This window comes from Gopherus evgoodei, chromosome 2 (assembly GCF_007399415.2).
Source record: "Gopherus evgoodei ecotype Sinaloan lineage chromosome 2, rGopEvg1_v1.p, whole genome shotgun sequence".
Taxonomy (NCBI): Eukaryota; Metazoa; Chordata; order Testudines; family Testudinidae; genus Gopherus; species Gopherus evgoodei.
In genome coordinates, this window is record NC_044323.1 from 19,232,419 (window position 1) to 19,245,117 (window position 12,699).

Here is a 12,699-nt window from a genome sequence, read left to right on the forward strand (position 1 = left end):
ACCATTAAAGCGGCTAGTGTCATGTTCCTTGCTATACCTCTCCTGGAAAGTGGCCGCCTTAGCGGCCATCATTTCTGCTAGGAGGGTTTCAAAGATCCGTGCCCTCACTTCGAAACTGCCATACACGGTTTTCTTTAAAGATAGGGTGCAGTTGCATTCTCACTCCACATTTCTCCCAAAAGTGGCCTTCTTGCCAGTTTTCTACTCTTAGCTGCATGCAAACAGGAAAGAGCAGAAGCTTCACTCATTGGCTGTTAGATGTGCACTAGCATTTTACATAGAAAGGAACAAACCATTCTGGAAGTCCACCCAGCTATTTGTAGCAGTAGCAGATAGGATAAAAGGTCTTCCCATGTCTGCTCAGAGAATTTTCTTGTAGATCATATCATGTATCCACACATGTTATGAATTAGCATTGGTGGGAGTGGAACGCCCACTGACTGCTCACTCACAAGGGCACAGGCATCCTCAGCAGCATTTCTGGCAGAGGTTACTATTCAGGACATTTGCAAAGCTGTAGTGCATACATCCTCTTTTCATTATGCCGTCACCCAGCAGGCCAGGGATGATGTCCAATTTGGTTGAGCTGTATTGCGGTCAGCATGTCTGTGAACTCTGAGCCCACCACCTGTTCAACTACTTGGAAGTCACATTGGAATGGACATGTGCAATCACTCGAAGAAGAAAAAATGGTTACTAACCTTTAACTGTTGTTCTTTGAGATGTTGCACATGTCCATTCCAAAAACTACCCTCCTACCCTGCCTATTAGAGTTGGCCGGAAAAAAGGAACTGAGGGGGCCTGGGGTTGGCCAGCCCCTTTATACAGGCACTATGAGCGCATGGCACCAGAGAACCCCAGAGCCGAACCAATGGATACCATTGAGGGAAAAATTTTCGGCAACTGTGCTTGGGGCACACACTCACCTATGTTGGAATGGACATGTGCAACACATCTTGAAGAACAACAGTTACAGAAGATTAGTAACCACTGTTTTTTTTAACAGTCCACGAGTGTGGAGGTACTGTAGCCAGTAGAGGTCAAGGGGCCTGGAACAGGCCTAGAAACAGAGGGTTGTTATCTCAAATAGGTCACTTGCAGGAGCACAGGAAAAATCCTTGTGGAATTTCAAGGACATAAACTGAACTTGTATATTGTGAGAAGGATGCTTCAGACCACAGAAGCTCCCTGAATGCAGCTTGGTTAATGGCAGCAAAAGAATTTCAGGCACAATGATAAGTAAAATTTGCAAAGCTGCTTTTTTGATTTTAGAAAATTGAAAAACTACTTGAATTGGGGAGGGAATGCAGCCATCAGTGGCTGTGCTACAAAAGCTTTTTCTATCATTTCAGGCCTTTCGTGTTTTGGAGGACATAAGTTATTTTGGTGCCCAACTGGCAAAGGGAGATGTTACTCCAAACTGCTAGTGCAAAACTTGCAGTTTATGTAACAGAAGTATTCAAAAGTATAGTGACTGAACAGCACATCTGTGAGTGGAGTGGGCTGGTCAGCTGCCGAGGTGGCCTTGGAAAATGCACCATTCCCCAAAATGTGACTACCTATCTGGAGTTCCTGCTACAGGAGAGGTTTGCAGCCATCAGTACCCAGGATTGGCTCAGAATTCATGAGAGAATCAACAGGATGCTGTGTTAGCTTCCATGTGTCTTAGCCTGCTATGACTGCACACAAACAGGCAGAACTCCACAGCCTGCCTCCATCCTGCTACCCCAGCACATTTCTGGACAAAATTTCAAACCACAGTTGTATTTAGGACAAATGATTTTGTCCCTATAGACTGCACAGACTAGCTCTAATTGAAATGGACCAGATTTGGGAATGGAACACATTTCCACGTCCCCCACCCCTATACAGTTCATTGTTTCCAAGCAGCTTGTTAGACTGCTGAATCTTTACAGTGACATACGCATGGCAATGTAAAGTTATTGTTAAGAAACAGGAATAATCTTAGCAAAAATCTGTGTCTTTCCAGCAGAAGTTCACTTTAAAGGTGTTCACTGTTTGCATTTCCTGGTTGCCATTTTGAACATCATGTGTGAGGGAAGGGGGGATGCCAAGGTACCGGTATAAAATCTGCCATTAGCAGGTACATGCTGCTAGCTGGGGCTTCTCATAACTTACTGGTTCATAGAGTGGAAATTCCTCCCATTATTGTAGTAATAAATATTAAAATGTAGTCAGAAACTTATCAGGCTCAGGGGTGACTTCTGTCCATTCTGAGTCTGTTGCAGGCTCAGCAGCAGGTTGTTCCTCAAGGGATGCATCAAACTGCTCTTCCAAGCATGGACCCAGAATGTGCTGCTGCTGCTCATGTTCCAAAGCCTGCTCTGGGACCAGTTTCAGCAACAGAGTGACTCCATAGTCCCCAGTTGGTGCCTGCTGCTTGCTCCCATCAGTCTCCATGTTGGATTTAGGGGCCAACAGGGTACCATCCCAGTCATCATGCACCACCGTTGGCTCTGTGCTTGGTGCAGTGTCCAGTACCAGGTCAAACTCCTCACTAAATAGGCATGGTTTTAGCAAGTTGCCTGAGGTGCAGTTCTGGTCGCTCGTTTTCTGGTACTTGTTCTAGAGCTGCTTAATCTGCGCCCTGCCCTAGGCAGCTGCCAGTTTTTTTGTTATGTGCTAGTATGCGTGGTCATTCCTGGTACTCTTTCTAAAGTCCACTGCTTTGCTGGCTTTGCACCAGAGATTTACCAAAATCAGGCTGTGTTCCTAAGACCACTTTGCAAAAGGCTTGTTATGGTCGGTCTCCATTACAAACGCAGAAGGCTCTCTGATGGTGTGTTAGCAGCTTGGTAATCAGAAGACAATGGAAGTATTAAGTGCTGACTTACTGAGCTGCAGCAGTACACCAAGGAGGGTTGTTCTGTTTTTGGTAGAGTAGATTCAAGATGCTTGGGATAGAGAGGACAAAAGAAGTTGGCCCATGGGATTGTGGGATGCTTTTTGGAAGACTCCCAGGACCGGAGTCCTGAGGGGCTCTGTCTACGTGGGAGACAGGCCAGTCCTCACTTATAGACAGCCTCCCAACCTGAAGCAAATACTCACCAGCAACCACACACCATATAAGATACACACTAACCCAGGAACCTATCCTTGCTACAAAGCCCGATGCCAGCTCTGTTCACATATCTATTCAAGTGACACCATCATAGGATCTAATCACATCAGCCACGCCATCAGGGGCTCGTTCACCTGCACATCTACTAACGTGATATATACCCTTATGTGCCAGCAATGCCCCTCTGCCATGTACATCGGCCAAACTGGGCAGTCTCTGTGCAAAAGAATAAATGGACACAAATCTGACATCAGGAATCATAACATTCAAAAACCAGCGGGAAAACACTCTAACCTCTCTAACCACTCAGTGACAGACTTGAAGGTGGCAATTTTGCTACAAAAAAACTTCAGAAACAGACTCCAAAGAGAGACTGCTGAACTCGAATTAATATGCAAATTAGACAATTATCTCCAGCCTAAACAGAGACTGGGAATGGCTTACTGGGGATTCATTACAGTAATTGAATCTATTTCCCTATGTTAAGTTCTCCTCACACCTTCTATGGGTCATCTTAATTATCACTTCAAAAGTTTTTTTCTCCTGCTGATAATAGCTCATCTCAATTGATTAGACTCTTCCTGTTGGTATGCATACTTCCACCTTATATGTTCTCTGTATGTATAAATATCTCCTGTCTGTGTGTTCCATTCTGTGCATCCAAAGAAGTGAGCTGTAGCTCACGAAAGCTCGTGCTGAAATAAATTTGTTAGTCTTTAAGGTGCCAAAAGTACTCCTGTTCTTTTTGTAATGTGTGTGTAGATGGAAGGAGTAAGTCTGACATTAAAGCCCACAGTATTGCATTAGGAGCATTGCTCTCATTCTCCGCCAGAAGGTAGTGGTGCTTTCTGCGCAGTTGGAGTGCTTTTTGTGCTAAAGCAAGCACTGTGTCCTGGGAGTCAACTCTCAGTACAGGAAGCTCAGGTCTGTAAACTGGCACATCCTGTTCCAGAAGCTCCACCTTGGTCTGAGTCAGTGGTTTTTCCAAAGCACTTGTGACCAGAAGCATCAATATTGCTTTCAGCAAAACAGAGTTTCAAGACACAATCATCATCCTTTTGCATCTTAACTCCACTAAATAACTATCAGAAAATGCTAAGCTCTGGTAGAAATGACCAAGACAATATTGTACCATGAGTCGTTGTTGCTAGCTTTATACAATGTTTGCTATGCCATTGGTAACTTTGCTTGTGACCCTCCATCCACCACCACATCCGTCCACATTGCCTAGAGAATTTATGGCTGCTTGTTTGGGACAGTCTGAATATCAGAGTGATGTGAACTACCCATCTTCTTTGAAAGTGACCTGTCCAGGTCCAGGATAAGGCCATTTGTGTGAGGAAACTCATGTTGCAGTTGCCTGTGCTGTCCTCCTCCTTTAGCTAAATAAAGTGCTTCATCCTCCAGGGTTGTCAGTCTGGCACCCTTCATGACCACAAAATTCACTGACAAGAAGAAAGGTGTGATCAACGTGATTGTGTGAAAACAAGCATATAACAATATATGTAGGATCTGTTTAATCCACTTGACTCCATGTGGGATAAAGTCAATTAATGTGAAAGTACTGCTGAATCACATATGGTAGTGTTTATTTGTGCTTTTTCATTTACTTAAATGGCAGACTCTTGAGTTATAAATGCACTGTGTATTGATGACTCCATCCAATATTTCTTTTTAAAGATGGAAACCTTGATGGAGAAATGCAGATAAAATTGACTAATTGACCAGAATAATTGAACTGTCGAAGTTGGATAGTGGTTTACCTTTGCTGTACATGCACTTTCTCTTTAAAATGCTTTTAACCCTTAGCGTAAGAGGCAGCATACATTGACTTTAATTAAAATGTTTACTAAGAAACTAAGTAACCTCAGGGAAGCACTTTATCAAAAATTCCAGGGGCTTGCAATGCAGAGATTTGCCAAAAGTGAATATTCATCAAGTATACTAATATGTGGGGTCATGTCACACTAAATCAGTACCTAAAATGACTCTACTTAGAAATGATTTGGGAAATTTAAAGTACAGCACCCTTTGATAATGATCATTGATGTGGTGCCTCGCTGCAGAAGGGCAGCCAAGCATCACCACCCCATAAACAGATGCCAAAGGAAGGACTGCAAATGCCAGTTTAATCTCCTTGGCCCCATTAGTTACATGTACTATTTACTTCAGCTTTATTTTATTTTTTTTCCTACTTTATCTGCAGGCAGCCTGGCCTTGCCTGTGGGGCAACTTTTTTCTTGCTCTGATAAGCAAGAAAATGAAAATGTCTGGGGCTTTATTATCTGGTATTCGGTCTGTAGCTAGATGAATCTCCATCTAGGCAATCGAGGTTAATATAGCCCATAGCATCTTGTGTTGGTTTCATGTCTCATGCTGCACTTGAATTTGTTTGCTGTAGTGTGAGACGTGCCCAGCTGACTTAATTTTCTTGCTGTTAAATTAGGTTAAGATGATATACTTTAAGTATCCAAAACCCAAATGGGATCTATTTCTTAAATACCTCCTTATGGGATACACCTAGAAAGTTCCAAAAGAGTTGCACCGTGGTTTGAGACTATCTTGGAGTGGGAGCCTTTTCCTTTAACTCCTTATGCTCTTTGGCTATTTTCTCCTTGCTGTTCACTCAAGCAGCTAATGTAGCTTTCTAATGTTTCCTTCACCTTTCCATGAGGACTGAAATTTAATTTAATCACAGGACAGATGTCTTTTTTTGCACTTCCCGAGCCTATTGAAATAAATGAGTTGACTTGATTGGGTTTTGGCTGTCATGCACTAGACTGTCATGCCAAAATTGGTGTGCAGGACAAAAACAGATTCCATGGTTGAAAGCGAAGTACACGAAATTACTGTGGGAAATGGAGCCCTTTGGTCAGTGTGATAGAGCCTTTGGGTGCTCCCTTAATGCAAATAATAATTACAACCTTCCCTTAATTAGCTGATAAGATTCTAATATTTAAAATTTTATTTTTCTGTTGTATTAACATTTAGAAAAGCAGAAAACGTGATTTTTCTAAAGAAGATTAAAAAGCACAATTGCATATCATTTCTGTATACTTATCTGCAGTAAGTTTTAATTGCTCAATTTTCATTTTACTGGTAGAAACTGCAGTATTTTAGGAAGGTAAGGCTCATGAGAAACCAGCTTACAGCTGGCTACTTCACTTCCACTAAATCAGTTGTCATCTTCATGTATGTAGTTTTTTGACTGAATGCAAATTATGAATTTATTTTGACAAGGTAAACACTATTAGAAAAGCAGTTTTTTACCAAAATTGATAAACTCTTTGTTCATATTTTTAAGTGGGTTTGGAGCCAGCACCTCTTTCTGTGTCCGAGGAACGACAACTTGCAATTCTGACGGAGCTACCTTTTGTAGTTCCTTTTGAGGAAAGAGTAAAGGTATTTAATTTTTTTAATTTTTGTGTATTTTGAGAATTTTATAGTAAATGTAATACAGTGAGTTCAACTATGTGGGGAGTCAGACCTCAGATCATTCCTCTATCCAGTGGAGAATCAGGCCATGTTGCTCTTGTTTGTCCCCAGTATTTGCATGGCCACTACAATGCAGAAGATGCTGGGCAAGATTTACTGTTATGTCTTTCAATTTATTTTCCCTTTTTACAGTGTTTTAGAATCATTTTGCCTGCCTTAGAAGGACAAACTATGCTAACATCACTTGAGAAATGGTAATGCTGTATAATAAGCAAGCATAGGCCCAGATTCTGTAATTGGATCTATGTAGGTGGACCTCTGCACCAACACTGAATCCCACTGCAGTTAGTGGAGCTCCAAGGAGATGCACAGTGCGTCTACCTGGATCTTATTGAAGAGTCCACGATTCTCATATACAGTGTACTCATTAATCCAGTACAATATGAATGAGTCATTTTGAGGAAATAATGCGCAGAAGTTAAGTTTCTGCATTCAGTGGTAGTTGGACTTAAAACAGTAGTCCCCAACCTTTTTGTCTGGCGGAAGCCAGACGAAGGACCGTGGCGGTGGTTGAGCATCCACTGAAATGCTGCCGAATTTCGGCGGCAACACCTCTCGATGACGTCGCTTGTCGGCAGCAAGCAGCGTCATCGAGAGGCATCGCCACTGAAATGCCTTAGAAATTCGGCGGCATTTCGGTGGATGCTTGACCGCTGGCCAGAACACAGGTGCATTTAGTTGCCTACAGGCGCCATGGCGGGGACCCCTGACTTAAAGGAACACTTAATTACTGTATAGGAAAAATGTGACTTTCAATTCCATATGTTGATTATAATTTGGTTATGAATGCATTCTGGATCTTAAGTGTATAATTTTGAGGACCACTTTTTTTCAAATCTCACAAGATTTTTTTTTTAATGCTGCCATTGTGACATTACCCCTAGAAACAATTTCTGAGCTGCTTCTGTTGGCTCTACAGCATCAGTTAATTAACAGACTATTCCCAGAATTGCGTTGGAATCATTGTGTACCAGCGCCATCAAGGAAATGAAAAATAGTTTCATGTGGGAAATAAATCAATGTTTACTGAAAGGACAGTGACAAATTTGGTAGAAAAAGAATGTGTATTTTTAGGCTTGTATCAGAAATTGGAAACAGTAGAGAAAAAAAAATTATTTAAAACCTATTCATATAGCATGGCACTGTGATAATGCAAGTTGTGATAGGTATTTTTTCCAAACCATTCAACATCCTATTGTGATTATATCACTTGAGATTATTGTTAAGTGACTTCAGTATTGCATCATAACATAATACATTCTATACAGCTAGGACTTGAGTAATCCAGTCCCAGTTTGTTTGATGTTCTTCATGGGCCTCTGTGCATTTCCACTTACAGGATTAACTCCTTTAGTGTTGAGCTGTGGAACTGCATAACAAAGCCATGCCTCCTAAGGGTGCGAGAATGCTCTCACATTATGATGATCAGCTCTATCCATATAAGGGAATATTACCCTTGCCGCCGTGACCATCCAGGTTTCTTCTCTGCCACTGCTGAAAGCTAAATGGAACTACTTCTTGTGTCTGTGAGCTAATTAGCCTAATATAGTGTCTATAATTTAGTTAGTTAGTTACACATGGTATAGTTAGAGTAGTTGAGGCTACTTGCCTTCATTTATCCTGCAGTTATGTTGGGTCCAAAAGTTGTGCATCCTGCTCAGCAACCTTTCTAGAGACAGATGCGCATGTTTGGTGCCTAGTGTTCCTGGGAAAGGCTCACTGAGCACACCAGTGCCCTGTTTGCCATGCCTTTACTCCTTGATTGAGGAAGGACAGACAGTTAAGACTGCAGGCTCACTAGGCAACTTTGAGCCATTAGCCAGACCATTCTTGTGCTCCCTTAGGAGTTTCAAGGTGTGCCTGTTTGCTGAGGCCTACTGTAAAGAGACCTCTGTGCAGCACTCTTTGTTGGGGCTGAGGTTGAGCTCCCTGAGGCAAACACTTACTGGAACTGACCCTCTGGCCCAGCACTATCCAGGACTGCAGGGTCTTGTCAAAACAGACTGCTCAATCACCTCAGTCTGCGATGACACTAAAAACTCCCTCACTGCCCTTGGAGTTGGCAAAGTTTGATATGACGAGAGAGAGTCATGCTTACAGATACCTTAGTGCCCCTGTTTTGTGGAAGAGAAAGGAAAAGAGGAAGTATTCTTATCTGCAAACGGGGCCCAAGAAGAACAACAAGGAGGAAGCATTGTTTTCATTCTCCTCTGATTCGTATAATTTTTGGAGACGCTTTAACAGTCTTGACACTGCCTCTAATACACACTTCTCCTCAGCTTGACGTCACAATGCTGAGTGACTTGGACACCTCTCTGACATGCATGTCTCTAGCACCATTGACTCTTCTCTCATGGCTGAGGTTTATCAAAGCTTTTGGCTACACCTTTTCATTTTGACTCTGCACTTCAATATTCATTGGCAGTCTTGATCCAGAACATCCTTCAGGAGCACGGGATTCCTTTGGAATTGAATATGCTAACTCCTCCAGTTTGCTCCAGAAAGCCCAGCTGACTTCCATCTCCAAAAACTCCATATGTCTGAAAGATCTTATGAAGGGACCTCTTCAATTATTAATGTGGCCCCACATTCAGGAGCCAGTGAAAGTTTTGCTCAAGGCTGCCAAAACTAGCATGGCACTAACTTCAGTGCTAATGAGAATGTAGACACCAATGTCTCTTTGGGCACTGAAGCAGCTCAATCAAGGCTTGAGAGTTTTCCTGATAGCTGACTCACCAGAGGCACCACTACATTCAAGAACACCCATATTTCATTTCGCACAGATACGATCGGCACTATTGCCTCCTCAAGAAGGTTGACAATGAGGAGGAGATGCCGAGAGGAAATACAGCAATTTCCCATAGCAGAATATACATTACTTGAAGATGAAATGGGGACTTTGTCCATCTCCCCTCCTGATGACCAGAAATTATTTCAGGAGTTGATGGGGAGAATGGCTAATATACTTCAGTTACAGAGTGGAATTTCAGACAGTCTGATCCCCTTTTCAACATCATGCAAGCACTGAAAAAAGACATTTGCTTTTCCTATTATCCTGGGTTTACTCAATCCAGCAAAGGACGTTTGGCCTTATCTCTGTTTTTACCATCAACACTAAATAGCATCTCATCGCACATCCAGTAGATGGCCGTCCAACATCTTGAAGATGAAAGAAGATGCGACAAAGTTGGTCTGTCAATGCTTAGCAGTGGTATGGGAAAAGAGCGCCGTGCACAAGTGGCAAAGCTTCCCATGTGGTTACAGGTCCGCTCACCAGGTGGAAGTTGAAGCATACTCTGCTTTCTGGCTCACCTGAGGGCCTCAGCCTGGGCTCTGTGATGGTTCTTTGAAGTGATCGCACCAGTCTTAACATGGCTTCTCCAAACTGAAAAATTATTGGCAGGATTATCCCAATTGTCAGTGGGAATGCTGAATTTCTTGAGGACTTGCTTGACCTTATCTCTGTACCAGAGGTTTGACCTTCCTCTGCATTGCAGGCAGTTCTTAGGTTGACCGTAAAGCAGACGATCTTGAGGCATGCACTCCACATGTCCTAACCAGCAAAGCCTGTGAACATTCAGCATAGATTGTATTCCAGTTCTCTTAAGGGTCTATTCAGGGTCTTGCTATCGGTGATCCGTCAGTAGCAAGTAATTAAGGATTTTTCTGAGAGGTGGAAACTGTTCAGTCAGTACTCCTGCTTGGAGTAGGTAACTCAGCTTTCATAAAAGAGGGTACAAGCCTGATAAACAGATGCATATGTATTCAGAGTTAGCAATTTGTTCCAAATACATGAGATTGTTTGCCTTTGGTAACAGAAGCTTTGCTGATTCTTATATCAAGTTCCCTATCGAAGTTGGGTGAGCCAAGATAGCAGAAGTGATCCACGTTGTCCAGAGCTTCATTATTGACACAGATTTTAGGTGAAATGTTGGTACCTTGTCACATGACAACTGTTTTTTTTTATACTGATTACTGTGCCAACTTGGTACGTGCATCAGAAAACTTGTTCACCATGACCTGCAGTTCATCAGGTGAATTGGAGATGAATGCAGTGTCATCTGAGAAAGGCAGAACCTGAACAGTAAGCTGGATGGCATGCTTTCTGCTCTGAAATTGTCTGATGTTTAAACAAAACAAGCTGCCTTCCATCGTTGATTCAACTACTACACCAGATGGATCATTTCCAAAAACGTACTTAAGAAGAATAGAGAAGAAAATACCAAAGCCATTGAGTGCTAAGATGCAGTCTTGCTTCATACCAGTATTAATAGTAAACTTGGATGATCCAATGTACACAGTCTGAAAAGGAAGCTGATCTTGTTCCTGCAGGTGCTTCAACAGCTTCATTGATGGTAGAGCAGAGAAAATTCACTCCTCCATCCCCTACTGTTACAGTCACCACAGATTCCTGCACTTTGGGTTTTGGTGCATGTGGCCACTGGAACACTTGAGAATCCAGATTCTACATCAATGTATTGAAGAACAGGTCTGTAAGGTGGGTTCTAACGGCCTTGCGGCTGTCCATACATCACATAGTACAGGTGCTCACAGACAGTACCGTGCCATGTAGTGCATCAACAAATGGGGAGCACATTCTCAACTTCATCTATGGAGGCAAGGAAGCTGTGGCTGTGATGTATTCATCATCACATTCACCCACTAGCAGCACACATAGCAGAAAAGGAATGTATACATGCAGATGCACTCAGCATGAACTCTTATAACAAACACAAATGGTCCCTAAACTGGTTAGGAGTGTCTTTACTCTTACTCAGGTGAGGTCAACCTCTAATCAAAATATTCATGTCTAGTCAGAATGCCGAGTGTCATCTGTCCTGGACCAGGACTTAAAGTGACAAGAAATCTTTACTGGATGCATTCCTTCTGTATTGAAGCAATCATCTGTCTTCCATCCCACTCCCTTGATACCCAGAATCATAAGTAAATCAGAGAGGACAGAACTGGTATCCTACTGATCACACTAATGTGGCTTAGGCAACATTAGTTTACAGATCTTCTCCAGCTAATCAGAGAATCATCCGTTCATCTTCCTCTGCCCAGACCACCTCTGTAAACAATAAGAACCAAAGATAGTGAACACATAAGATCCATGGAAGTTAGGAGTGTTCAAGCACTACTGTTAGTCATGAAAGAACTAAAATGGAACATGGTTTATGTGCTGGGTGAAAAGTAATGGGTTAACCCCATCATGCGAAGGAGCCCCAGCCATTTGAGTATCTCTTGTATTTCAAATCACAAAGTTTAGCAATAGTTTCCATGAAGGTTCATTAAGCTGCTGTTTCTGCCTCTTACTGTTTTGTTAGACAAGTCTTTATTCTTTCATTCCACAGTTTCCAGGTTTCTTAAGAGATGGTTAATGCCTTTCCTAGCACAAAAGGACCTTTCTGGCCAGAGTTTTGACCAGGGTTTTAACTGTTGGTAGTTCTACTCTGTGAGCCCCTGTCTCGAGCTTCCATAGATACTTGTCTGTCAAAACAGCATTTTTAATAGATATTACTTCTGTTAGGAGGGTTAACAAGCTCAGTGGCTTGTTGGCCTTTCTAACATTTACAGTAATACATAAAGACAAAGTCATCTTGAGATCTCACCCAGCTTAATGCTGAAGGTGGTATCAACTTTCATCTGTTGCAGTATGTCTCCCTCCCTGTTTCCTTCTCCAGAAACCATGCTTACCCAGGGAGTCCAGCTTAGATATGAAAAGGGCCCTGTGCTATTATCTGGACAAGACTAAGCCATTAAAATACTCTAACATTGATTGTGGCCATAGGGAAATGTGTAAGGCAGAACCTTTTACTAAACAAATCCCCCCCCCCCCCCACCCCTGGATTAAGAGGTGTATTGAGTATTCTTATACTGTAGGCAGAAAACCATACCACTTGTCTTAAAAACGTCCTTCATTAAGGCTATGGCGGACTCTCTAGCTTGTTTGAGATAAGTTCCTATTGTAGAGATTTGCCAAGCAGCAACACTGAGTTCTGGTCACACTTTCACTAAGTGTTATTAATTGGACTTGGCATCGGTTTGGGAAAGTGGTGCTACAGTCCATTTTTGCCTCTAATCCTTGCCTACCATCCTCTGTTGGGGGCACTGCTTGCTAA

The 12,699-nt window shown here is 42.4% G+C and overlaps 1 protein-coding gene across 1 annotated transcript in view; it reads left to right on the plus strand.

Moving 5' to 3' along the window:
- UBE3C (ubiquitin protein ligase E3C) overlaps positions 1 to 12,699 on the plus strand; it is a 191,676-nt gene that overhangs the window by 102,918 nt on the left and 76,059 nt on the right. Inside the window, exon 16 of the mRNA XM_030550104.1 lies at positions 6,387 to 6,484. Within this exon, the coding sequence (XP_030405964.1) occupies positions 6,387 to 6,484 (98 nt within the window). The remainder of the gene's footprint in view (positions 1 to 6,386; positions 6,485 to 12,699) is intronic.